Source organism: Porcisia hertigi, chromosome 35 (genome assembly GCF_017918235.1).
Source record: "Porcisia hertigi strain C119 chromosome 35, whole genome shotgun sequence".
NCBI classification, from domain to species: domain Eukaryota; phylum Euglenozoa; class Kinetoplastea; order Trypanosomatida; family Trypanosomatidae; genus Porcisia; species Porcisia hertigi.
The window spans coordinates 366,980-392,510 of NC_090594.1; the positions used below are offsets into that span (position 1 = coordinate 366,980).

General features: G+C 54.2%; 9 protein-coding genes across 9 annotated transcripts; all 9 read left to right on the forward strand.

The window, feature by feature from the left end:
- Positions 1 to 485: 485 nt before the first annotated feature.
- On the forward strand, positions 486 to 1,511 carry JKF63_01077 (uncharacterized protein; the record flags this gene model as incomplete). The annotated part of the gene is made up of 1 exon (XM_067897126.1): positions 486 to 1,511. One exon carries the CDS (start codon positions 486 to 488, stop codon positions 1,509 to 1,511), a length of 1,026 nt encoding a protein of 341 aa, XP_067753283.1.
- A 2,477-nt stretch (positions 1,512 to 3,988) lies between these two features.
- JKF63_01078 (uncharacterized protein) lies at positions 3,989 to 5,023 on the forward strand (the record flags this gene model as incomplete). The annotated part of the gene is made up of 1 exon (XM_067897127.1): positions 3,989 to 5,023. One exon carries the CDS (start codon positions 3,989 to 3,991, stop codon positions 5,021 to 5,023), a length of 1,035 nt encoding a protein of 344 aa, XP_067753284.1.
- A 2,799-nt stretch (positions 5,024 to 7,822) lies between these two features.
- JKF63_01079 (uncharacterized protein) lies at positions 7,823 to 11,536 on the forward strand (the record flags this gene model as incomplete). The annotated part of the gene is made up of 1 exon (XM_067897128.1): positions 7,823 to 11,536. The coding sequence occupies one exon, from the start codon at positions 7,823 to 7,825 to the stop codon at positions 11,534 to 11,536; it is 3,714 nt and encodes a 1,237-aa protein (XP_067753285.1).
- Positions 11,537 to 12,654: 1,118 nt separating this feature from the next.
- JKF63_01080 (uncharacterized protein) lies at positions 12,655 to 13,929 on the forward strand (the record flags this gene model as incomplete). The annotated part of the gene is made up of 1 exon (XM_067897129.1): positions 12,655 to 13,929. The coding sequence occupies one exon, from the start codon at positions 12,655 to 12,657 to the stop codon at positions 13,927 to 13,929; it is 1,275 nt and encodes a 424-aa protein (XP_067753286.1).
- An 825-nt stretch (positions 13,930 to 14,754) lies between these two features.
- Positions 14,755 to 15,987, forward strand: JKF63_01081 (uncharacterized protein; the record flags this gene model as incomplete). The annotated part of the gene is made up of 1 exon (XM_067897130.1): positions 14,755 to 15,987. One exon carries the CDS (start codon positions 14,755 to 14,757, stop codon positions 15,985 to 15,987), a length of 1,233 nt encoding a protein of 410 aa, XP_067753287.1.
- A 373-nt stretch (positions 15,988 to 16,360) lies between these two features.
- On the forward strand, positions 16,361 to 19,138 carry JKF63_01082 (uncharacterized protein; the record flags this gene model as incomplete). Its single annotated transcript, XM_067897131.1, has 1 exon — positions 16,361 to 19,138. One exon carries the CDS (start codon positions 16,361 to 16,363, stop codon positions 19,136 to 19,138), a length of 2,778 nt encoding a protein of 925 aa, XP_067753288.1.
- A 490-nt stretch (positions 19,139 to 19,628) lies between these two features.
- On the forward strand, positions 19,629 to 21,380 carry JKF63_01083 (uncharacterized protein; the record flags this gene model as incomplete). The annotated part of the gene is made up of 1 exon (XM_067897132.1): positions 19,629 to 21,380. One exon carries the CDS (start codon positions 19,629 to 19,631, stop codon positions 21,378 to 21,380), a length of 1,752 nt encoding a protein of 583 aa, XP_067753289.1.
- Positions 21,381 to 21,859: 479 nt separating this feature from the next.
- Positions 21,860 to 22,345, forward strand: JKF63_01084 (uncharacterized protein; the record flags this gene model as incomplete). Its single annotated transcript, XM_067897133.1, has 1 exon — positions 21,860 to 22,345. The coding sequence occupies one exon, from the start codon at positions 21,860 to 21,862 to the stop codon at positions 22,343 to 22,345; it is 486 nt and encodes a 161-aa protein (XP_067753290.1).
- A 1,214-nt stretch (positions 22,346 to 23,559) lies between these two features.
- On the forward strand, positions 23,560 to 24,264 carry JKF63_01085 (uncharacterized protein; the record flags this gene model as incomplete). The annotated part of the gene is made up of 1 exon (XM_067897134.1): positions 23,560 to 24,264. The coding sequence occupies one exon, from the start codon at positions 23,560 to 23,562 to the stop codon at positions 24,262 to 24,264; it is 705 nt and encodes a 234-aa protein (XP_067753291.1).
- Positions 24,265 to 25,531: the final 1,267 nt, after the last annotated feature.

Genomic DNA, 25,531 nt, shown 5'->3' on the forward strand with positions numbered 1-25,531 from the left:
CTGCAGTAGCGGTGGAAATATATATATATGTATACTAATCAACGGCTGCTGGAACCGTCACGTCGCATTTTTTCCCTCCACCCCCCCCCAAGGTGTGAATCCTGCGCATTTCATTGCTTTCGCACCTCTGTGGTGTAAGTTCTTCGAAGTTGGCACGCACACATACCAACTCTCCGCCTCCTCCTCCCGTCCACCCCCCCCCTCCAAAAAAAAAACTTTAACGCACCGCATATTTATTACATCTACACCACTGCTCCCCCTCATCCCCTATCCGCAAGGCAAAGATGCCCACGCAAACAGCAACGGCTACGGAGCGCTGGCACCAACTCAAGAGGTAGTGTACTGACAACATCTTTGCGCTCGCAACACATGCCGCCGCCGTGCAGGGCCCCAAGGCCAACCTCGTTATCGGTGCCTACCGCGATGAACATGGCCACCCCTACCCGCTGCCCGTGGTCCGAAAGGCTGAGAAACTGCTTTTGGACATGAACCTCGACTATGAGTACCTGCCCATCACGGGTTTCCAGCCGTTTGTGGAAGCGGCAGTAAAGCTAGCCTATGGCAACACCGTCGACCCCGAGAACATCATTGCCGTGCAGACGCTGAGTGGTACTGGCGCCGTCTCCCTCGGTGCGAGGCTGCTCACCCATGTATACGACCCTGAGAAGACGCCCATCTACCTCTCCGATCCTACGTGGCCCAACCACTATGCCATCCTAAAGGCTGCCGGTTGGAAGAGCATCCGCACGTACACGTACTACGACCCCAAGACGCTCAGCCTGAATTTCGAAGGCATGAAGAAGGACATTGAGGCCGCGCCAGAGGGCTCCGTGTTCGTTCTGCACCAGTGCGCGCACAACCCCACTGGCGTGGACATGTCACGCGAGCAGTGGAACGAAATCGCGTCGCTGATGCTGGCCAAGCAGCACCAGGTTTTCTTTGACTCTGCCTACCAGGGCTACGCGAGCGGCAGCCTCGACGAGGACGCGTACGCCGCGCGGTTGTTTGCCACAAAAGGTTTGCAGGTTATCCTGGCGCAGTCGTTCTCCAAGAACATGGGCCTCTACAACGAACGCACAGGTGCACTGTCGATTGTACTGCGCAACCCAGAGCGCGCAGTGGCAATCAAATCGCAACTGGAATTGCTCATTCGCTCCGATTACTCGACTCCACCGGCTCACGGTGCCCGCCTGGCCCACCTGATCATGACCAACAAGGAACTACGGATGCAGTGGGAGGCGGAGCTTGCGGCCATGTCTGAGCGCATCCGAAAGATGCGCCACATCGTGTACGATGAGCTGCTGCGTCTGAAGACGCCCGGGAGCTGGGAGCACATCGTCAACCAGATCGGCATGTTCTCCTTCCTTGGGCTGTCGAAGGAGCAGTGTCAGTACTGTCAGGACCATAACGTGTTCATCACGCTGACAGGCCGCGCCAACATGGCAGGTCTGACGCACGAGACGGCGCTGATGCTGGCTCAGACGATCAACGATGCTGTGCGGCAGGCATAACTCATCGGTGGCTGCAGAACGCGTGAGGAAAGTGCAACAGTGCCGCAGGAGAGCTACAAGAGGCGTATTTTCCGTAGCCATGTCCTTCTTTTACAAAAAGAAAAAAATGGAGGACACCTGCGAACATTGTCGCTCCTGTCGTGCAGGTCTACGTACTATTATATATATTTATATATATATATATATATTGTACGCAGACTACGATGGATGTTGTGAGGGTTCGTGAAGCTGTCCAGACGGCGTGCGGTTCTGTGAAGACGCATGCGTACGCCCCCCCAACTACCGAGATAAAGAGATCGGCAAACGTCCCCGTTTGAAGCGGCACGCTTTTGAGAGGCCTATACCACCGATTTGATGATGCATGGTTCGCAAGATTAGACAACGTACAAGAAAAAAGTGCTGATGTGTGTATGTATGTATGTGTGTGTGGACGAGTCTGTGTCTGTGTGTGTCTTGTTCACAGGAAAGCGTGCCGCCACCTCACAGGGGAGAGTGAAGAAGAGAAAACGAGCAGCGCTCTGCGAAAAAAAAACCCGAACCCATACAACCGTGTGTGTGGGGGGAGGGGTATGCTCGCTGATGTCGCGTGCACCTCACCAAAGCGAGGTTACCGGCAATTTGTTTTCCTGATTTCTTGTGCTTTTCTTTTCCTTGTTTTCTCCCCCTCTCCCCAAACGCGTTTAACACATCTGCGCTTGTGTGGGCATAATGTTTGCACCCACCACCAACAGTGGCCCTCTTGTCGGTTTTTTTTTCTTATGCTTACTTTTTCGCGCCTTCCTAAAAAAAAGGTACTCAGCAGCTCCTGTTTTCTTCCAGCCGCGTTCCCCTCCCCTCTCCGTCAATCTGTCCGTCTGTCTGTTCATCGAACTACCACACCCATCTCTAGCCCCTTCTCAAAAAAAAAAAACGCTGGTCAATGGGGGACTATAATTCACCTCCAGGAAACAGGATTTTTTTATATTTGCACTTCACTGCCCTATTCCCTACGATATATATGTCTGCCTGTGAGTCCCTGTATTATACGTCACACTCGACGCACGTTGCAGAAATACCGACATGCGCAGCGAGTGAAACACGCTAACCCTCTCCCTCCCACCCAACCATACACGCACACACACACACACAGCTCGGAGGTACATGGCCTCCACACACAGTGGGTACAGGTGACCCTGATAACCCCTCACTGACGGCTGCTCCCCGTGACCCCAGAGTGCTAGAGAGAGTCAAAGGCAAGCAAAATATCAACATAAAAAGCGTGCCCGTGTCAACCCAGGAAGGAATGTGATAATGAGGACTCAGCCCACATACGCGACTCGCGTTTTCTCTCTCTGAACTCGCCTCCCACTTCCCGAATTAGGCGGTGTTGTGTACTCGGTAGCGAGGGTAACTATATTGTTTCACTTTTTGCGTTACTTATTGTCGTGCTGCGTACGTGTGTAGGCTTTTTGGAATGAGGGGGGAGGGGGCTTGGGTACGACGCCTCCTTGCCACATCAGGGCACGATACCTACAAAATGGTTTTTCTCGTATTTTTTGGTCTCCGTTGAAAACGCTAATCTGCCCCTTGGGCATGTGCATGGATACGCTGCGCGTGTGTCTCTTTGTGCGTCGTACCTGGACTACTGCTGGATGTGGTGATCATGGTGGTCAGTTTTTTGTTGTGTAATATGTGCCGTTTTTTGATCTCAAATCGATGTCCCCTCCGTCTTTTCCTGCGTTTTGTATTTTCGCCTCCCTCTCGTTTTTCCCCTTGTGTTGTTTTACGGTACTTTTCACAGCAGTCTCGGACGCAACAATATATATATATAGATATATATATATATATATATGGGTCGACTCCGGTATTGTGGACACCGGGGGGAGATGGATTGGCAACCGAACTCAAATTAGTATTCAAGGCGCACCATTATCTCAAACGAGGTACTGTCGGTGCTGGGGGAAGGGGGGCACATCGAGTGTAGATTCCAAATAAAACGGTGATCAATACAGGAAGCATCTGCAGTAGCGGTGGAAATATATATATATGTATACTAATCAACGGCTGCTGGAACCGTCACGTCGCATTTTTTCCCTCCACCCCCCCCCAAGGTGTGAATCCTGCGCATTTCATTGCTTTCGCACCTCTGTGGTGTAAGTTCTTCGAAGTTGGCACGCACACATACCAACTCTCCGCCTCCTCCTCCCGTCCACCCCCTCCAAAAAAAACTTTAACGCACCGCATATTTATTACATCTACACCACTGCTCCCCCTCATCCCCTATCCGCAAGGCAAAGATGCCCACGCAAACAGCAACGGCTACGGAGCGCTGGCACCAACTCAAGAGGTAGTGTACTGACAACATCTTTGCGCTCGCAACACATGCCGCCGCCGTGCAGGGCCCCAAGGCCAACCTCGTTATCGGTGCCTACCGCGATGAACATGGCCACCCCTACCCGCTGCCCGTGGTCCGAAAGGCTGAGAAACTGCTTTTGGACATGAACCTCGACTATGAGTACCTGCCCATCACGGGTTTCCAGCCGTTTGTGGAAGCGGCAGTAAAGCTAGCCTATGGCAACACCGTCGACCCCGAGAACATCATTGCCGTGCAGACGCTGAGTGGTACTGGCGCCGTCTCCCTCGGTGCGAGGCTGCTCACCCATGTATACGACCCTGAGAAGACGCCCATCTACCTCTCCGATCCTACGTGGCCCAACCACTATGCCATCCTAAAGGCTGCCGGTTGGAAGAGCATCCGCACGTACACGTACTACGACCCCAAGACGCTCAGCCTGAATTTCGAAGGCATGAAGAAGGACATTGAGGCCGCGCCAGAGGGCTCCGTGTTCGTTCTGCACCAGTGCGCGCACAACCCCACTGGCGTGGACATGTCACGCGAGCAGTGGAACGAAATCGCGTCGCTGATGCTGGCCAAGCAGCACCAGGTTTTCTTTGACTCTGCCTACCAGGGCTACGCGAGCGGCAGCCTCGACGAGGACGCGTACGCCGCGCGGTTGTTTGCCACAAAAGGTTTGCAGGTTATCCTGGCGCAGTCGTTCTCCAAGAACATGGGCCTCTACAACGAACGCACAGGTGCACTGTCGATTGTACTGCGCAACCCAGAGCGCGCAGTGGCAATCAAATCGCAACTGGAATTGCTCATTCGCTCCGATTACTCGACTCCACCGGCTCACGGTGCCCGCCTGGCCCACCTGATCATGACCAACAAGGAACTACGGATGCAGTGGGAGGCGGAGCTTGCGGCCATGTCTGAGCGCATCCGAAAGATGCGCCACATCGTGTACGATGAGCTGCTGCGTCTGAAGACGCCCGGGAGCTGGGAGCACATCGTCAACCAGATCGGCATGTTCTCCTTCCTTGGGCTGTCGAAGGAGCAGTGTCAGTACTGTCAGGACCATAACGTGTTCATCACGCTGACAGGCCGCGCCAACATGGCAGGTCTGACGCACGAGACGGCGCTGATGCTGGCTCAGACGATCAACGATGCTGTATGCAAAGTAGAGAACAAGTGATAGATTCTCGCGCAGAGTCGCCGGCAGAAGACCACGACAAAATGACCTGTAGATTACCAACAGCAAAATACGCTCCCAGAATGCAAAGGAAGGGGCACTGAAAGGCTTCGCAAGGGCGGATGACCGCTGTGTGTCCCGGGGTTTGGACCGCTAGTCGATATGTATGGCGTATTCTCTGCTCTTGCTGTCGCGATTCTCAACTGTTCGCCTCTTTCAAGAGGCCTCGGATACACTCGCGCGGGGCAGCTCCGCTGGAAGCGAGGAGGAGTTGAAAGGTCATTGAACTGCACGCACAGTGTTGACTAGCTCTGTGTTGCACTCCCCTAGAACACCCCTTCCCCTCCTTTACCCATAACCCTCACACCTAAGAGAATCTACATTACGCTGACATGCACAAGGCCCGGTCCTTCCTCCATAGGCGGAAGGGGGGGTATCGTGCCCTCCTTCGTGACGCTGGCGAGTATATATATATACATATATATGTATCTACGCACAGAATGTATCTGCGTGTGTGTGTGTGTGTGTTTTTGATCTCTCTTCCCCCCTTCTCGTTTTTTTTTTGCTTGATTGTTCCATTTGGTTTCCCTGTACAATTCAAGACAAAACTTAAAAGATGCGCGCCAAGTATATACTCGTAAGCCACTGCCTGCATGGATCTTTATATCTTTCTGTGTGTTTGTTTTTCCACTCTGTGATGCCTATTAAATTGGAATCACGTGCGGTAGGACCGCTCCAGCACTCACACACCTGCGCGTGGAAGACGCGCATGACACTCTCCCTTTTCATCTCCGGTTAACGTCAGAGGAGGTCTGAGTTAAAAAAGAAGACAGCCCGTACACACGAAAATGCATAGATACGTATTAGCATATGAAATGTGTGTATATGTGTAGTAATAAGCAGAATGTTTTTTTTTTGTAAGGATGGAGGAGACTGTGCAAGTTTGGCGCTGTCGCTTCGTTACCTAGTTTTCTTTTTTTATGTTGCCGTTCTCTTCCTCCCCGCGCCTTCACTGTGTGTGTGTGTGTGTGCCCGTGCACGCATCTCCACCTTCTCCTTTGTTGGCCTGTTTGTTCGTTCGTTCTTGGGAGTTTTTCCTCCCCTCCTCCCGTTGGCAGGGGACACGGAGAGTAGAAACGACGGAAGTTGAAGAAAAGCGGGAAAGAAAAAGGGAGGGGGATGCGGCTCCCCTTTTTGTCCTTTTTTGGGGGGAGCATGTGTTTGTGAGGTGGCTTTGTTTTTATTTCATGAGGTGCGCCGTGGTTCTCCAGCGGAGTGACCTGATAAAGCGCAGATGCTGGAAACATGAGACTGGCTGAATGCCTCTTGGCAGTACAACACGCACCACATCTTTTATCCTTGAACAGAGCCCTCGGTGCGGACTGCTGGGATGAAGATGTACAACCCACCTCAGCTCCTCTGACACCAGTCGCGTAACATACACTGGGGGTGGGGGGAGGGGGGAGGCCACGCAAGGAACAAGAAAAGTCTGTTGGACGCACAGTCGTATCGAACAGCAGAAACGGTTAATTCATGCATGTTAATTCACTTGTGACAGGATGACACGCCTTTTATGTTGATATTTCGCTTGCCTTTGACTCTCTCTAGCACTCTGGGGTCACGGGGAGCAGCCGTCAGTGAGGGGTTATCAGGGGCACCTGTACCCACTGTGTGTGGAGGCCATGTACCTCCGAGCTGTGTGTGTGTGCGTGCGTGTATGGTTGGGTGGGAGGGAGAGGGTTAGCGTGTTTCACTCGCTGCGCATGTCGGTATTTCTGCAACGTGCGTCGAGTGTGACGTATAACACAGGGACTCACAGGCAGACATATATATCGTAGGGAATAGGGCAGTGGAGTGCAAATATAAAAATATATATTTTTTTAAAGGGCAAAACTTTCGCTGTCAAAAAAAAAATGAACACAAACAGAAAATAGAATTACGGCTGTTCCGCAAAACGCGCCACCAATCAAACCTCCGTGTTGATATCCATAAACTCGTCGTACACTCGTTTGTCAAATACGCGAATATTGGATTTTTCGCGTCTTCTCTCACACACACACACACACCTATCACTACACTCACCCTCCCCTTTTTTGGTTTCACTGCCCATCTCCAAGCTCCGCGCTTACCGTACCGCACACACACACACACACACACACAAACGCGCGAGAAAGGGGGCGAGAAGTTTAGAAGTTAGGCGGACTTTTTTACTTTGCGTCACTGGAGGAAGACTTGCATTATCTCCCCCGCTCTGCCCCGTGCTTGCCTACGCTGCATTCTCAGCCAGCTACCTGTACTAACCGGTTCACCCTACCCCTACCCCCCCCCGTCCTCCCTCCCATCTCTCTGCTCCTCTTTTTTTGGTCCTGCTCCAACTTCAGAGCGAAAGAGAACCAGTCATCGACAACAGTCCCTATACCCTCCCTGAAGCAAGGCGCAGTGCTTCTTTTCCCGTTATTTGCTCGCTTTTGGTTTCTGTGAACCCTTCGGTTGTACCGGTTGCCTTTTTTTGTTCTGGATCTCCGTGATTTAAAAAAATTGATCCGTGTCTTCCTCCGCATTTTTATATTCTATTACATCAAAAGTCGTTTCCTGTTCTTCTCCCTTTAATTGGGTGTGGTGCGGTTGCTGTGCTTGTTAAGTTTTGCTTTCAAGGTGTATCTCCCCCACCCCACCCCAGGCCCAGCCCACAACCCGCCGTTGTGACCTCAACAACTACAGAGCGTAACGGAAAATCTGTCTTTTCTTCACTTACCGCCTTTTTTTCTTTCCTCTTCTCCCCTGTACTTCGACTCGTGCCGAATGCTCTCCTGTCAACGCTTTTCCCGTATCGCGGCGGCGAAGTCGCGCATGCGGCAGTGCGTTGCCCCCTACACGCGACGCTGCACCTCCATGGCGGCGTCGACCTCACCGCTGGCAATGCTCGCAACGGCACACGGCAGCTGTCTTGGCACGGGTACCTCCGCCACGGCAATGCAGCGGCGCTTCACGGCCACCGACTTGAATACGAGTGCCTCCATAGTCGTTGTGGACCCTGAGAAAGCCGCTCGTGAGCGCGATCGCGCTGCTCGCGATTTGCTCACCACCAACTTCCCTGAGCAGCGCGTCAACCAGCGCTCGGTGTTGCTTTACAAAGATTTGGTGCACACGGTGCCGTACACGCTCACTATTGCCGTTGACGGTAATGTCGCTCGCCAGGACGCGGATCCTGTCGTCGAGGAGATTCTGAGTGACTGCTTCGCCATGGTTGACGCGCACCTCAACTGCTTTAACCCAGACAGCGAGGTGTCGAAGGTTAACAGGCTTCCGGTAGGAGTAAAGCACGTCATGTCGGAGCATCTCGCCAAGGTTATCCAGTGCTGTGAAGAGGTCTACAACGTTAGTGGAGGTTGCTTTGACGCGGCTGCCGCACCACTAGTGCAGAAGCTGCGCAATGCCGCTCGCCGGCAGGACTCCACCAAAGAGGACTTCCTCATCACAGCGGAGGAGGCTGAGCGCTCCACCTTGACAAACAGCTTTTCCATCGACATCAAGGAAGGCACCATCACGCGCAAGCACGAAGACGCGATGCTGGACCTAGGTGCTCTGAACAAGGGCTACACCGTCGACTGTGTGGTGGAACGGTTGAATGCAGCCAAGTTTGCCAACGTGCTGTTCGAGTGGGGCGGTGACTGCCGCGGCTCAGGTGTAAACGTGCAGCACCAGCCGTGGGCCATCGGTGTTGTGCGTCCGCCATCAATCGATGAGGTCGTCTCGGCTGCTAAATCTGGCGAGTCAGTGACGAACGCGCACAGCCTCGGGGAGAAGGCGAGTGAACCAGCACCCTCGGCGGCCAATCCTGGGCAGAAATCGCTCCTGCGCGTTATGTCGCTCAGCAACGAAGCGCTCTGCACTAGTGGCGACTATGAGAACGTCCTCTTCTCCAACGCACTTGACTGTGCTGTCTCGAGTACCTACGATTGGCGTCACCGATGTCTCATAGAACCCTCTCAGGATAAGCTGGCACAGGTCAGCGTCAAATGCTACTCATGCCTCTACGCTGACGCACTTGCCACAGCAAGTTTGGTGAAGCGCGACATCGTACCCGTACGGTACATGCTAGAGTACTACCGCCAAGACTACAACCGCGTGACGGACTACGCTGCCTACACACGTGAGGGGGAACGGCTGGCACACATGTACGAAATTGCTCGCGAGGGCCCGGCCCGTCGCATGGAGCGTATTGCCGGTTCGCTGCCGGCGCGTGTCGTTGTGATCGGGGGCGGCCTTGCTGGTTGCACGGCCGCGATCGAGGCAGCCAACTGTGGCGCCACTGTCATCCTTCTAGAGAAGGAAGCCCGGCTGGGGGGGAACAGCGCCAAGGCCACTTCTGGGATCAACGGCTGGGGCACCCGCACGCAGGCCGTGAACCACGTTCTCGACAACTGCAAATTTTTTGAACGGGACACGTTCCTCTCCGGCAAAGGCGGTCTTTGCGACCCTGGGCTCGTACGCACCCTCTCTGTTAAATCTGCTGATGCGATTGGTTGGCTCGAATCCTTCGGCATCCCGCTAACCGTCCTCTATCAACTTGGCGGCGCGAGTCGCAAACGCTGCCACCGCGCGCCGGATCAGAAGGACGGGACCCCAGTGCCTGTAGGCTTCACGATCATGCGTCATCTGGAGGACCACATCCGCACGAAGCTGCGTGGAAAGGTGACGATCCTGAACGAGACGACAGTGGTGAACCTCATTCATGATGTGAGTACGATGCCAAACGGCAGTCGCGAGATTCGTGTGAAGGGTGTCCGCTATAAATCAGCGACCGACACCTCGGATACAGTCGTGGAACTGCCAGCGGATGCCGTCATTCTCGCCACCGGGGGCTTCTCGAACGATCAGACGGCAAACTCGCTGCTGCGCGAGCACGCGCCGAGGGTGTACGGCACACCCACCACCAATGGCACGTTCGCCACCGGCGACGGCGTGAAGATGGCGCGCAAGCTTGGTGCCACGCTGGTGGACATGGACAAGGTGCAGCTACACCCGACGGGTCTCATCGACCCGAAGGATCCGTCAAACAAAACGAAATACCTCGGCCCCGAGGCGCTGCGTGGCTCCGGCGGCATTCTGTTGAATCGCAACGGCGAGCGCTTCGTGAACGAGTTGGACCTGCGCTCAGTTGTCTCGCAGGCGATCAACGCGCAAGACAACGTCTACCCTGAGTCCGGTGGCAGCAGATTTGCGTACTGCGTGCTGAGTGAGGAGGCAGCGAAGCTCTTCGGTAAGAACTCCCTCATGTACTACTGGAAGTCCCAGGGCCTCTTCACCCGAGTGGACGACATGAAGGCGCTCGCCGAGCTCATTGGCTGCTCGGAGGAAAAGTTGCATCGCACTCTCGAGACGTACGAGTACCAGAGCACGAAAAAGACCACGTGCCCGCTGACGGGCAAGCTTGTGTTCCCGAGTGTGGTGGGCACCAAGGGCCCATACTATGTGGCGTACGTCACGCCGTCGATCCACTACACCATGGGCGGCTGCCTCATCTCGCCGGCAGCGGAGCTGCTCATGGAAGATCACTCTATCAACATCTTCGAGGACATGCGCCCTATCATTGGCCTCTTCGGCGCCGGCGAGGTGACTGGCGGCGTGCACGGGGGCAACCGTCTCGGCGGCAATTCGCTGCTGGAGTGTGTCGTGTTCGGCAAGATCGCCGGCGACCGCGCGGCGACAATTCTACAAAAGGAGAAACACGGGCTGCGCAAGGACAAGTGGGTGCCGGTCGTGGTGCGGGAGACCAGGGCAAGTGACCAATTCGGCGTCGGCTCGCGCGTGCTGCGCTTCAACCTACCAGGCGCGGCGCAGACATCCGGATTGTCCGTCGGCGAGTTCATCGGCATCCGCGGTGACTGGGACGGCCAGCAGCTGATCGGCTACTACAGCCCCATCAACATGCCCGACGACAAGGGCCGCATCTCGATTCTAGCACGCGGTGACAAGGGCAGTCTGCAGGAATGGATTTCGTCCATGCGTCCTGGCGATTCGGTTGAGATGAAAGCCTGCGGCGGTCTCCGCATCGAGCTCCATCCTCAGCAGAGGCAGATGATGTACCGCAAGAGGGTCATCAAAAAGCTGGCCCTAATCGCCGGTGGCTCCGGTGTGGCACCGATGCTGCAGATTATCAAGGCTGCGCTTAATCGCCCGTACGTGGACAATATAGAGACGATCCACCTCGTGTACGCCGCTGAGGACGAGCATGAGTTAACCTACCGCTCGCTGATGAAGAAGTACCGCTCCGACAACCCAGATAAATTTGACTGTGTTTTTGTGCTCAACAACCCTCCCGAAGGCTGGACGGAGGGCGTGGGCTACGTCGACCGTTCCACGCTCCAGCGCTTTCTCCCGCCCCCATCGAAGGATCTGCTCGTGGCAATTTGCGGCCCACCGGTGATGCAGCGCTCCGTCGTGGCGGACCTAACGGCACTCAGCTATGATGCAGAGACGGTGCACACTGTGGATGAAGATTGTGCGCTCTAAGCCATTGGACTACATTACTCCTCGCTGTTGCTGCTGCGGGGCGAGAGGAGGGGGGGAGGGGGGGGGACACAACCTTCTCCCCACCCGCCCTCCACACGCTTATACGTGTGTACGTTTATGTGTGCGTGTGGGACGGATGTGTCAAACCGCACAAGAAAATTTTTTTTAATCCTCAAGTAGAAGGGCGGGCCTCCTCCCTCCCCTCCTCCCCCTTGAACACCCCTCCGTCAGTTATACTCTTCTTTGCTTTTTTTTTTTCATATCTTTTGAACGCGCAGCTGCACTCAGTATGCCGGGCGATGCGTGTCAATGTATGTCCAAGTAGACGTAAGCGTTTGTGTTCATTGGAAGGATTTTCTATAACCAATGGTGTGTGTGTGTGTGTGTGTGTGTGTGTGTGCATATTGGCTCGTGTGTGTATACCTGAATGCTCTGTTTGCACCTGCACGGGTGGAGAAACTAGGAATGGCCGCCAGGTAACGCGCCTCACATCCCCTCTCTGTCGGGTGTCCACTAGCACAGGGCAACGTTCGCGCGCATGCAAGCTAACACGTATGCCACACTTCCTTCTGGTGTTTCATCGCTTCACAATTATCTGTAGTGTTTTTTTTTCCTTTTATGTTTATCTGTGTGCGTGCTCCTTCCTCAACGGGATCATCTCTTATTTCGCGATTGCGCACACTGGCACAGGCGCACACAACTGCTACCCAAGGATCGTTGACGTCTTGTGAGTCATGGACAGACGGCCAAGACGCACGCCAACAAGCGTGAGCAGTGAACGCACCCCCTCCCCCCGCACCGTCACTGCTCTCGGTATCATTAACACTTCACCACATTCTCGCTCTTTCCTTCTCCCTTGGCTCCACTGCCGCACACAAGAGAGGTAATCCGCAACGATCTCCGAAGACGGCACTGAGCCACGGATAAAAGAAATCATAGCACCACCTAATGACATAGCCCCTGCCCTCCCCCCCCCCTCCCCTCCCCTCTTCTCTCCTCCTCACTCACATAGAACGGCATCTAACCTTGTTGGTTTAAATCAGAGAACTGAGCGCGGCGCGTGCATACACACCCACGCACTGAACAAACTCGCTGCATGTGTTGAACCGAAAAAAAAAATGGAGACTCCTCGCATCATTACCGTGTTTTTTTTTAACAAGACTGCACTGCAGTACGCTCTGTCGGTGGCCCTTCTGCTCGCCCCGCTCTACGCATTTGTGCTTAAACCCCTCGTCCGATGGATCCGACGGTGTGCAGCGGGGAATGCTGCTGTGGGAGATGTTTTACCCCCACCACCACCACCACCACCAGCATCAACAGCTAGCGCGCATAAAGACACTCTCGTGGAGCTCTCTGCCGACACCTCCAATGGCTTCCTTTTGCCCGTATCACTTGGTGCCACACCAGCGTCTTTCACGCCCATCTTCGCCACCGCCGCGACGACGACATCATCGCCTTCTGAGGAGCACGTACGCAATGGAAGTGGTGCTTTAAGCCAGCGTAGCCGCACCGGTGCGCCCCTTCCTCCCCCCCTCGTGCCCCAAGACTCGACGCCAAACGGTCAAGGTCCAGCGTGCCCGTTAAAAGTCACAGGGAGTGCGCTGAGGCTAGAGGAGGTGGATCACGTCCCGCCGGCAGAGTGCTTTGTGTCAGCTGTGTGTCGGCACGTGCAGCAGCGTGGCGCGGCTCTCTTCAACTGCTGCGATAACGCCGTGCGTTCGGCTCTGCAATCGGGCGAAGTGCACCACAACCGCCTGCAAGAGCAGTATGAGCAGCTCAACACCACTGACGCCTCCCTGGAATCCCTATACGCCCGACCTGCGTTTCATGAATGGTATGCAGCGAACCGTGAGCAGCTCCTGCGTGAGATGCAACTTCGCGAGGCATCTGCCAAGTGGCATCATGTCGCCACGGCCACTGTTCTCCTTGTAGCCTTCATGTTTCTGCCGGCGTACAGTTTTAGTACTCAGACGAATGCCATCCAGTGGGTGTCGCCATTGACATCCGCTGGCAACAAGGCCGCTGTCTCCGCCGCGCCACTGGCGCAGCTTTTGGTCACACGTCTGGACTCCATACAGTCACGGGGGTTGACGCATCGGACCGCCACCACTGCGACGCCGTCCTCTCCTCGGGGTCGCACAGGCATCTGCCTCATCGCCACCACTGCGATGAAGGCAGTGGAGTACGTGGGCATCCTTGCTGCTGTGTGCGCACTCATTACGAGTTGCTTTATGCCTCACGACAGCGGGTATACCGCATCTGTTGCGCTTGTGTTCTTTCTTTTTCTCGTGATGGAGTCAACGGTGGTGCCGGCGGTGGCAGTGAAGTTGGGGCTGGGGTCTCTCGTTCTGCTCACAGTCGTCGCGATGAGCGTTTATCGCGCCGCTGCGTAGTAGTCTTCTTTTTTTTTCCCATAAGGAATGTATAAGTGATGCGAGATGCGAAGTGTCGCAGCTTCAGCGCTCCTGATCTATTGTTCTGGGCTTTGGGGTTATGCTGCCTATCAGCACTCTGTTCCTCCTTCCTGGTAGCGGGGTGTGTACTTCCAGAAAAATATAGATATACATTGATGGCACTGCAATGGCAGGATCTCTCTCGCTCACGGCCGACGCTGTCTCGGGTGTCACCTGCCGACGCTCCCTGTTGTAGGCGGCGTTGCACGAGGGAGGGGGGAGGAGTACGTGGTGAGATGCACAGCGAAGAAAATAGAAGTAATTAAGGGTGCACGCCCCCCTTTCCCTGACTCCTCCCCCTCCCAACTACAATATACACACAGTGCTCTCTCTCTCTCTCTCGCAACGCGTGGGTGCAGATGACGTGTCGATGAGGGCGTAAGACGAAATGAAATCGTGGGGGGAGAATGTCAAGTACAACGCAAAACAATCGTGGAATCAAAGTCCCTGACGGGGGGGAGGGGGCGGGAGGGCATCAAGTGACACAGAGAAAGGGATGGGAGTCACGAGGGCGGTCTAATTCGACTCTCCTCACCCCACACTCGAGCGTGAAGAGGATGCGAAGTACCGCACACCTCCACCCCCCCCCACCCCCCACTGCCCTGCGCAGAGGCACCCCGACAGCTTCACCTCTTCCCTCTCCGCTTGGGTTTACATTGGCTCCACTCAAGAACACAGCACTTCATAAAGCTTCTCCCTCTGTCAGGCTTGACGGACTCCCATTCCCTCACACAGACACGACCACGTAAAGTAAAACCCCCTGCCATGAGGCGCAGCCATCGAGACAACAAGCCCCGCTTTCACAAGCATCGGCAAGGCAAGATGCTCCTGCCGCACAGCCACCTCGCCGGATTGTTCTTCACCGTCAACCCTCGCCAGGAGCCGCGCGCGCAGCGAGAAGCGCAACTGTATCTGTCGACTCTCACCGCTGACCTGGAGGCCGCGCACGAGGCCTTCGTTACGAGTAGCGACCCCACCACCACTAGTGCGGACAACACCGCCCTTCCACAGCCGTCCGCCTCGCTCTCAAGCCTCCTCGCAGCGGAGCTGGCGGCCTGTAGCGCACAGGGCGCACACGGAAATAGGTTCAACGCAGCTAAGCGGGGGCGTGCGGAGGAGGAGGACGTCGGCGAGGACACCACAGCTGACGACGGTGACAGCAAACCAAGACGCCAAGGTGACACACCGCAGCGGCGCAGCGAATGGTTCGCACCGCTGGAAACCGGCTGCAAAGGGTATCTCTTCCTCAACGTTCCAACCGTGAACGCCATCGTGACCTGCCCGACGTGCCACGCCGCCCCTGACTTTACTGCTGAGGCGGAAGGCAAAACGGCAGGTGACGCAGCCCAGCCAGCCACTGAGGTGGATACGCTGCCACCGCACACAATTGTGGTGAACCCTCTGGTCTCTCTCCTCACGGAGCGCATTTTCGAAGACCTCGCCGCGAACCCCCGGCCGATCTTTCGCAACTGCTTCCGGCTGATACCAGCCGAGCTGACTTGCTGCCCCACACTAGCGGAGATGCAGACGGCGCTGCGCAAGCTACTGAGTCTTCATTTCCCAGTAGAAATGACCGACACTACCGTTGCAGCGGATGGCCGGGTGGACTTTGCGCGGCGCATTCCGTTCCCGCCCTGGGGCACTAAGCAGCCGCGCCGCTCGATGCACACCATCACGCTACAGCTCACCGTCAAGAACAACACGAGCGTCGAGAAAAAAAAGTGTGCCATCGCTTCTGCCTTGACGACGGCGATCCCGGCTAACCGTTTTGTCGTCGTCGCGCAACCGTCACAGAAAGCAACGTGCTCGGTGGAGGCGAAAGTGTGTGTTTTCGTGGCGCATTCGACGTGCATCATGGGAGTCCAACGCCGCGTTACCGAGCGACGCGACTTCAACCTTCACGCTGTCGGCGAGGACGCGTTTGTTTTATCCAATGCCCTCCAAGCGCCCTCAAAGGGCGAGCAGTCCACCGGCCAGACAAAACAAGGGCCATGCTAACAGATAAATTCGCCACCTAAACCAAGGAATTAACTAGCATCTCATGGGGTGGGGTGAGGGGGCACCCCCTCCCGGGTGGGGCCGGCCCAGGATGCCCGCCGCCCCACCTGCGCCCCCGCCAGGCCCCGCGCCCCCTAGCGCCTCGGGCGGCGCGCGGAAAGCCCGCCCGAGCACGAGGAACAACCCCCCCAAAAAAAAAAATGGTGAGGATCACCCTGCGCCAGACAGCGGCGTCCGTGGAAAATGGGACGCGGACGCACCCCTGTTGCTTCACCCTTGCATCATCATCGCACTCCTCCTCCCTTTTGCTGACCAAACAGAAGCACACCAACTGTTTGTGGGATAGCTTTTGTTGTTTATCTTGGTCATAATCATGACGGACTTCACAACGATTGAGCGCCAGGCGCTGCGCGAATTAAGGGCAGCAAGCCAAGACGTCAATTTTCTCTCCAACCAAGAGAGCCACCGCACTGACGATATATTAGCGCAGGTTGCTGAAAAACTCAAGATGAATGAGCCGGTTCAGGTCTCAGCGCAAAAGGATGACCACCAGCTTCTGAAATATACCTGCAACACGCCCATCGGTAAGATCATTGTTGCTCTCGCAGCAAACAACGACTCCAGTGCATCGACTGTGCAGAACCAAATCGTTGAGGATCAGTGCAAAGTGCTGGTTTCCTTTCCTGAGCGCCTGGCAAACGCAGTCTCCGAAACTGGCAACGCCACGTTTATTTTCGATGCCAGGCTCTATTGGGAGCGACTTTGTGACACTGTACTATTTTTTTATTTCACAAAAGCGCAGCACTCGGGCAACTCTGAAGGCGTGCAGATTAACTCGAAACACCTACTGGGTGTTCTCAAAGAGCTCACTATATCGCTGGTCCGACGAGGAAAAAGTGAGATCATGATGACTCGGCTGGGGAGACTGCCTAGAGACCTCTTTGATGGTGAGCTTTTTTGCGATCGGTTTGCTTACCTAATGGAAGCTGTTTTCACAGCCACCAAGCAGTCGCGTTTTTGTCTCCAATCGCAAAGACCCACAGAAGTATCTGACCAATGGCATCGGTGGAATTCGCTGCTTTTTCAAGTAACCGAAAAGCGGTCAGATATAAGGCCAGCCATTCTCAGTGCTCTCCGAGTCCTCATCAATACCCCGCGTGACGACAACTCAACGCAGCTAGCTAATAATATATTTTACACGGTGTGTGTAAATCAGCTTTCTGTTGCAGGGACAACACGTTCCATCGCGCGCATCATACTGATGGATTTGCTCCCTACTGTAGCAGCAGGTGCCGCAGTTTCAAATAATGCGCTGAGTCCTAGGGAGAAAGAATGCTTCACCGCACTTTTCCGGAAATGGGAAAATAAAGAGTTCGTCACCTCCGCCGATTTCACTTTGAACATGCGACTTCTGCATCCGGTTATGTACACACTTTTGTACTTGCACAAGGAAAAGCCCGCCGAAAGCGGATTTCCTAATGCATTTCTCGGTGCTCTTCTTACTGGCGTGACAATCCGCCTCGATAGCACACGCGGTCCCGAATTGCAAAAGTGCGGTATGACTGTTGCTGCTGCGTACACGACACTTTTTGTATCAAGCGCTGACGGGGTCTCCCCGTTGCTCCAGGATGCCAACTTCTTCTCCGCGCTTCAGGAGTGGATGAAAGAAGAGCCAGGCACCTCAGAGTACGTCCCAACCGTAAGCACCGCGACGCAAATGAAAAATACTCCCTCGGCAGCGGCAGGCCTGGAGATGCGAGTATCCTCACTGGTGGAAGTATTTCCATTGGATCCAGATGAGGAATTTCACTTTTTTGCAAAACCAAATCAGGGTCGAGAAGAAAAATCGATGGTAATGAAGAACATTGATGCGGATGTACCAGCAAAGCTACTCGACTCTACAGAAGTGCCTCTTCCTTCTTTTGGTCAACAAAAGTACACAAAAGACGAACTCGACGAGCACGTCTCCATTCTCGGGAGTATTCGTGAGTGCTACAATGCGTTGGTGGGTGTGGGGCGGAGCCCTAACGCACAACTCCACGAAGTCCAGGAAGCAACCGAAAGTGGTCTGCGGGGCCTTTCTGACGCATTCAGTAAGCTCCGCCAGCAAGTCAGCTCTGACCTGTTTAACGTAGTGAGCAAAGAAACGGGTCCACTAGTTTCTGTGCTGCTGCCTACGCTGATTTCACTGAGTATTCACGCCCCCGAGGAGCAAAAACAGCATTTGCTCCAGCTACGCTACAGAATTCTGGTCGACCTTATCGTACTGAATCCTCCTCTAGCGCTGAACCAATTAAGTGAGATGGTATATTGCAGCATTTATGGAATTTACCAGCGGACAGAACTCATAAAAGCAATTGGGGAGGCTGCCTCTATTCTCTCACAGGTCGAATTGATGCCGGCGCGCGCAGCAGGTATGAGAGCTGAACGCATCCAGGTCACCACCGCCGAGAAATACAAACGTATATATCCCCCGATTCCGACACATGAACTGACGAGCGACCGTAAATCATGTATTGTGGTAAGCGAGGGCACGCATACTCGTCGGTGGGGAAATGCGGCCGTGGGACGACAAAATCGCGTGCATCTAAAACACTATAGCAATTTACTGGGAGAAGTAGCTGCGGCGTTTGTGGCGGTTTTTTTACATAAGCTTGACGCCGATCATTTTGCTTTTTTCCAAGAAGGGGATCCGTATACCCCGTGTGCAATTCTGGACTCTCTAACAACTGTGTTTCAGGGAATTACCAATGTTCGCCACGTCGCTGCAGAGCTCTGTGAAAAGAGCTTTGACTTTTTTTTTGCCGTTTGTACACGGCACCCGAATCTCTCTGTCCGCAAAGCAGCGTGGACATCTATGGTCGAAGTGATGCGTACGTGGTGTGGCGTAGGCCCTCTCTGGATTCGTCGGAAAGACGGTGAGCGGATCTTAAACCGCGACGCGGCGGCCTATGGCTCGCTTGTTTTCACGACAACGTGGCTGAGCGCGCTCGGTGTTTTGCAGCAGACTTGCGCAGAGTTGGTACAGAAGGATGATCCCTGTGGGCGCACAGCTTTGATTGCAGTTTCGACTCTGCGCGATTTGGTCTGCGATAGAGATGATTTTCATTCCATGCTCGCTCGTGTAGAGAATCATGCTTTAGGAGAATAAGTCTTTGCTGCTTTTCCCCTTGTCTTTACGACTGCCTCTATCTTGTGTCGCAAAGATTTTTTTCTGTATGTCTCCTCCAACCGAACTAAGGGGAAAAAGAAAAGAGTTTTTCGTCTCTTAAATGTGGGCGCATGTTCTCCGCAATAACAACACACACACACATATATATATGTATATATATATGCAGATTTTCTATGTCAGTCCAATATTAGCCTTCTCCATAGGCTTCTTGCTCTTTGGTCAGAAGAGTATTTCTTCACACCCATGTCTTTTTTCCCTTCTGCCATAACTCCCTCTCTTCTGTTCCCCAATGGAAAACATCTATGGCGGCGCATCCGTTTCTCCAAATATATAAATATATATTTTTTTCAACTTCTCTACATTTCGGCGCCTTGATCGAAAGCACTGGTTATCGCGAGATTGCCCGATAATTTGATTCTCTAACACATTCAGAAGGCGGCTTGTCTGTTTTTTTTTCCTTATTTGGCGAATGAGGCGACTGGAACACTGCATTTATGGTGCTTCTCCCAGCTTTCTTGCTTTTGCGAAACGACATGCCCGCCGACGCCAATTGCTGTCTGAACCCACCAAGGGGTCAAAGGCTGATGACTGTGCTCAAGTCGATTGGAAAAGCATGAATCAAGAATCTTCTCAACCCAACCCTGATGTGTCAAGTCTTCGGAGCAGTGGAATGGTGGGTGCACCTGCCACTACGTCGCTGGACAAGATTCGCTCTGAGTTGACGGCCATGCGAAATGAGAATAGACTTAAAATGGAGATGGAAAAACAGGCCGCCGAGCAGCAGCAGTGGGAGAAACTGCTGAAAGAACGAGAAGAGCAAGACTCGCTTGGAATAGGAATCGACCTAGCTAATGGGGGGAAACAGAACGACTCTCTCACTCAGCATATCCAGATCGAGTACTCGCGTTTGAACAAGCCAAATGATGCTTTTCGTATCGGCAAAGAAGTTGTCGATGGGGTTGCGCAGCGCTCCTTTCTTTTGCAAGAGAAACGGTTCAAGGATGCAGATGACGTTCTTCGGAAGAACAAAAATGTTGCTGATACTCGGCGTTACATGGCGCTAGCCTTCTCGTCATCACCTGAGCAGAGGACTCGTTTGCTGGATGTGCTGAAGCGCATGCAAGCACAATGGGCAGTGGAGATGGATAAGCTTACGAAAGCATCTGATTCCCCCCAGGGTATTTCCAAGGAGAATATTAACGATACAGCTGCGGATGACTTAGGTGCGGCGTCGCGACTCGCATGGCTGACGGTGCTAGAAGAACTATCAGATGAGGACATTCGTGCTCTCTGGAAAACCGACATACTTGATGCAGAGACGTTGTCATCCTTGCTTTCTGAGTCCTTGGGGGAGCCCTCAGCAGCAGAAAATAGTTGTGGGTCAGGAAGCGCTGGAAGCAATGGCACCCGACTGACTCCCGAGATGAATTCATCTCCTGATCTGCTTCTCGACGAGAAGATCAAGTATGTGCAACAGTTACACCACCTGGAAGAGATCACAAATACTATTCGAGAAACGGAACTCAGTGATGTGCCATCGATTGACCTGGCACCGACGATTGTGAAGGCGCGGGGACGTCAATTTGAGAGCGTTACCGAAGAAGAGCTTCGTCAACTCGAAGAGTACGAAGAGTCAGGAGCCATGCACCTTTCGCTGAAAAAACAATCTCCCTCTACGGGTGCAGTGAAGGCCGAAGCGTGCAATGTCGATATTTCCACGGCGATGCTTGACCGTGTCCTTTTCCCGTCCAATCGCTTCTTGAATGCTGTGGCGCAGAAGGATGCTTCGCTGCGACGCTCTTTAGAACGGATGGAGCGGATCAAACGAGAGACCCTGCTTGATCCAGAGTTTCAAGAGGCGGTGCGCTTCGCGCATGCGGTGGAAGAAGCCTCTGTAGCACCCCATCTTGGTGGCTGGGCCAGTCGCGACGACGAGGGTGGCAGGACCCACGGTGAGAGAGACGGCTCACTGTCTCGATCCAGCCGCCGCGCTCTGTCGAAGCGCGACAAGCGGGAGGCTCGCAGTCTTCCACTGCGAGGCCCCATGGCTCGCTCGCCGTACTCGCCAGAAGTCATACCGTATTTCTACAATGACATCCACAGCATAGTACCACCGAGTGGGGCATTTAACCTACCAGACCCAGCGTTGACGAAAACCGAGCGTGCCGCACTGCGGGGCCGTCGGCGCCGTATGCGAAAAGGAGCGCGCTACAGCCAATGATCAGCTGCTACCTCGAGACATTTTTTTTTCGTGTGTCGCTAGCCTGAGGAGTGTACATGAGTCTTCCTCTGTTTTTTTTCGTTTCTTCTCCACAGTCTATTTTTCTCGCTTGTCTGCAGGCTTGCATATTTCTTCATGGTAAAGAAGAAAGAGGGGAGAAAAAAAAGCGCAACAGAAGTGTTGAAGCCGCAGAAAAGGCTGAAGAATTGGTGGGCTAAAAAAACGGATTAGGGCCTCCAAAGTAAACCACCTAGGGGCGTGCATGATATTCTCACCTGAGTTTTCTTTTCGTTTGTTTGTGACCTAATCTGTATGCATGAATCGAACATGACCCACGATACAGCCTTTCTGCCGCCCCCTCGGCTCACTTTCCATTGTTCACTCATGTTTCTCTATTCTGTGATGGTCGACAGCTCCCACCCCCCCTCCCCTCTCCTCTCTTTTCTGGTCTTGAGTGCTCAAAGTAGAAACAAAAAAAGATGTTCTCGAGTCACAAGTCCGCTATGAAGTCACGGGGTGACGGGTATGACGATGAGCAGCATCTTGTCGCTGCGGTATCGGAGTTCAAAAAGGTAGACTCATCAAGCCAAAACATGATCGATCAGCTCCATCAACGACTTGCATCACCGTTTCAAATAACAACAAAACCGTGCGAAGTGAGCCGCGCAACGGTCCTACAGTGTTATCAACGGTTACAGTCTTCCTCGGAATCCACGGCTAGCGACACACCATCGTCGACGTTGCCCACAGCACCGGCAGGAGCACTTAGTGACAGCAAGGGCCCCAGCGCAGACCCCGGCGAAAGGTGGCTCTCAATTCCTTACCAGCGCTGCTATGAGGCTGCGGCGGCGTACCGGCAGTGCGTGGAGGCCATATTAGCGAAGCATGCGGCTCTCGTCGCTGACTTTGAGGAGGGTGTCGCTCAGCGGAAAGTGATGGAGAAGGCACCAGAGAAATCTCAGTGATCGCGGTAAGGAGGCTGAGAGGGATGTGCACTTCCAACTCGCTGGTGACACAGCAGGCGCGGTGACCAGACGCCGGAGCAGCCAGTGGGTGTATGTTAGGGCCATCTATGCAATCTGCTTCCTTTTGGTTAAGTCTCCGCGCGCGCAGGCACCGATTTCTGTATGAGCGAAAGGGCAGAGGAAGAAGGGCCACTGGGAAAACCGAGAGTTGGATCGGTGACTACCTCTTCTTTTGTTGTCCTTGTGTATCGTTACACCCTCCACACACACAAAAAAAAAAGACAGAAGGCGGATCTGCATCGAGTACTTTTCTTTCAGGCATTCCCACATTCCACGTAAACAAATCAAGTGGGGCTCTGGGGAGGGCAGCAGGTACTCTACTGGGTCTTTAAAGAAACGTGGTGAGTGGCTCTCACGCGCTGCTGCCTATGCCTAGTGTGGGCGTCACCGCCCTCGTGGAGAGTGGCGGCACAACGGGCGTCGAAGATGTCATGCACAAAAGAGAAAAAACAACCTTTGTACCCATGCCCCCATCCTCACCACCAGCGCATGTGTGGACATGTGTATGCATGTATGTGCTTCCCCGCCAAAGGTGTGAGAGTGGTCACGTGACTGAAAACGCAACACAGTGGCAGACGGCACCGAAAAGCTGTGTCCCGCCTCCTCTCTGCCCTTGCTGGATCTCACTTTTCGTGCTCCCCCATCCCTCTGGTCCACCTCCTGATCCTCTGACTGCAATTCACAACTCTTCGCATGTGTTCTCTTTCCCTCCTGGTCGTCTGTGTCTGTCAGTCTCCGATTCGGGCGCACAGGGTCGAAGAAGTCATCGTCGCTTTCTTCAGAGCCGACAACCTTTTCCCCCTCCCCTTGCAAACGTACACACACACACACACACACACTCAAAGAAAGAAATTCATGCCAGCTGAAGAGCCGTTTCTAGGCTGATTATACCGCGGCGCGTTCCCCAAAAGTTGAGGATCGAGGAGGAGTACTTGAGACACACACGCACACCCTCTTTTTGGAGATTGTGTTACTGTGCAGACATCGTCACATTGCCGCCCCATCTGCCCACCGGCACACACGTGCACGCGGTTTCCGTGCGTTGCAATTCGCTACTGAACTCAGCCTTGCAGGGTTGTGGGAGCGTAACCCTCCCTACTTCCACGATCCGTAGCGTCCCTGACACTTATTGCAAATCGCACAGGCAACTGAAGATGGCGCCGAAAAAGAACAGTTCAAAGAAAGAGTCGAAGCGGAAGGTCCTGACAGAGGAGGACATGCTTCGTCTTGGTATGACGCCGGAAGATATCCAGCGAATTCTGGAGGAGCGCGGCAAGTCTAATGAAGACAAGCAAGCGGAGCAGGCCCGCCAGGAGGCCCAGCGCCGTGCGGCCGAGGCTCGCCAGCGACAGCAGCGCGACCACCAGAAACAGGTGGACGACATGGTTGCGGAGGAAACCACCACGAGGTCGACACTCCGCTACAGCGAAGACCAGGAGTGGTTGCAAATGGAATCTGAGCTGACGCCGGCAAAACAAAAGATAATACGCCAGGCTGCCGTGGTGGGGGCGCAGCACCGAGCTGAGGAGGCAAGACGACGCCAGGCTGAGGAGCTTGCTGCATATCAGGCAAAGCTGCATAGCATGACCGATGAGCAACGTGCCGCCTTCTTGGAGGAGGAGAAAGAAAAGGAGAAGCGCCGCACTGAAGAAATTGTAGCGTTGGAGGAGAAGCGCATAGAGCGTGAGCGCCGCCGCGAGGCCCGTCGTAATGCCCGGAGGGAACGCCTACTTAACAATCAGAACACCGACGACCTCTTCTCCAGCGACGACGACGAGCCTCAGGAAACGATCAAGAAGAAGGGCAAGGAAGCGGCTATCGATGAACTGGAGTACAATTTACATGAGAGGTACTTGTGAGACATTTCCCCCGCCAGAAGATGTCACCAGTAGCTCTATCATCATCTACACTACATGTGGGTTTGTCTATCGGTGTGGTCGTGGTGACCTTTTTTTTTCCTGCCGTTGACCAGGGTGGGGGTGATATCAGCGTGTTGCACATGTGCTGGCACGTCTTAGCGTAGCTACGAATCCCCCCATGCAAGAAAATCTGTTCCCGTCCTGTTTCGGTTGCTCGGTTTGCGCTCCACACTGATGTGCCCCGCCGGCCCGCCTCCTCGCTTTCTCTTACTCTTTTTCCTTTCTCTTCCTGCAATCCTTTCAATCAAAAAAGGATCTCATCTATGGCGTCTATGAAAAGTTGCGTGTCGTGGTTGTAGCGCAACGGAGAAACGCAAAGAAGAGGGGGGGGCGGGTGGGGGGGAGAGGGTGAGGGATGATGCGTGTGCGCTCAACAGTGAAAGAAATCCTTTTTATAAACTTTCCTCTCTTTGAGGTATGCGTCGCGGCGAGGATGATGGATGATTGGTGCCTTTGGTGCCTCCCCCCTCTCTCCTCCTCCTCCTCCTCCTTCCCCTTCTCTCCTCACTCATGCACGAGCTCCCTTCCTCGCAGAGACAAACTTGGTGTAAAGGCCCCGACTGCCCACAGCTAGGCGATGAGTGATAGACGAGCTCTACGAGGGCGTGTTGTTGTCTCTCTGTTGCTCTTTCTCTGCAAAAAAACAACGGCTAAAATGGAAAAAAAAATGATAGGTGAGGTGAAGGAGCAAAAAAAAAGGGCGTATAAGGGTGGCGATCTAAGCCGCTTTGCGGCTTCTCTCCCTCCGCCCTCCATTTACCTCATCGAGGGAACACATCCGCACGGGGTATCAGAGTGGGGGGTCACAGTATCTACAACGCAAGGAGTTCGCGGTGCGTTCTCGCCATTGGAATGCGGACCGTCTGGTCGTGAAGGGCGTCTCGCTGGAGTGATCTTCACGGCAGTGAGCAGATCTGTGTTATCCACAGGATGAGTGAAAGATCAACGTGACTCGAACATCTGTTTCTTCTCGCTTCTTTGCCCCCTACTGGAGGGGAGAGGGGGTGGGGGGGGGGGGGGGAGGCACCCGAGTGATTGCCCGAAGATTTGAGTGGTCCTGTGTTCGGGTCGGAAGAGGCTGTACTGAGATGAATAAGTCAATCATATCAGCTAGGGATCTCTACCGCAGCTTCGCACCTCGCGATGAGCCCTCTGCTCAGGCAGAGGGTGGAGGGGAGTAGAGGGCGAGAATCGGGAGCTCTGATCA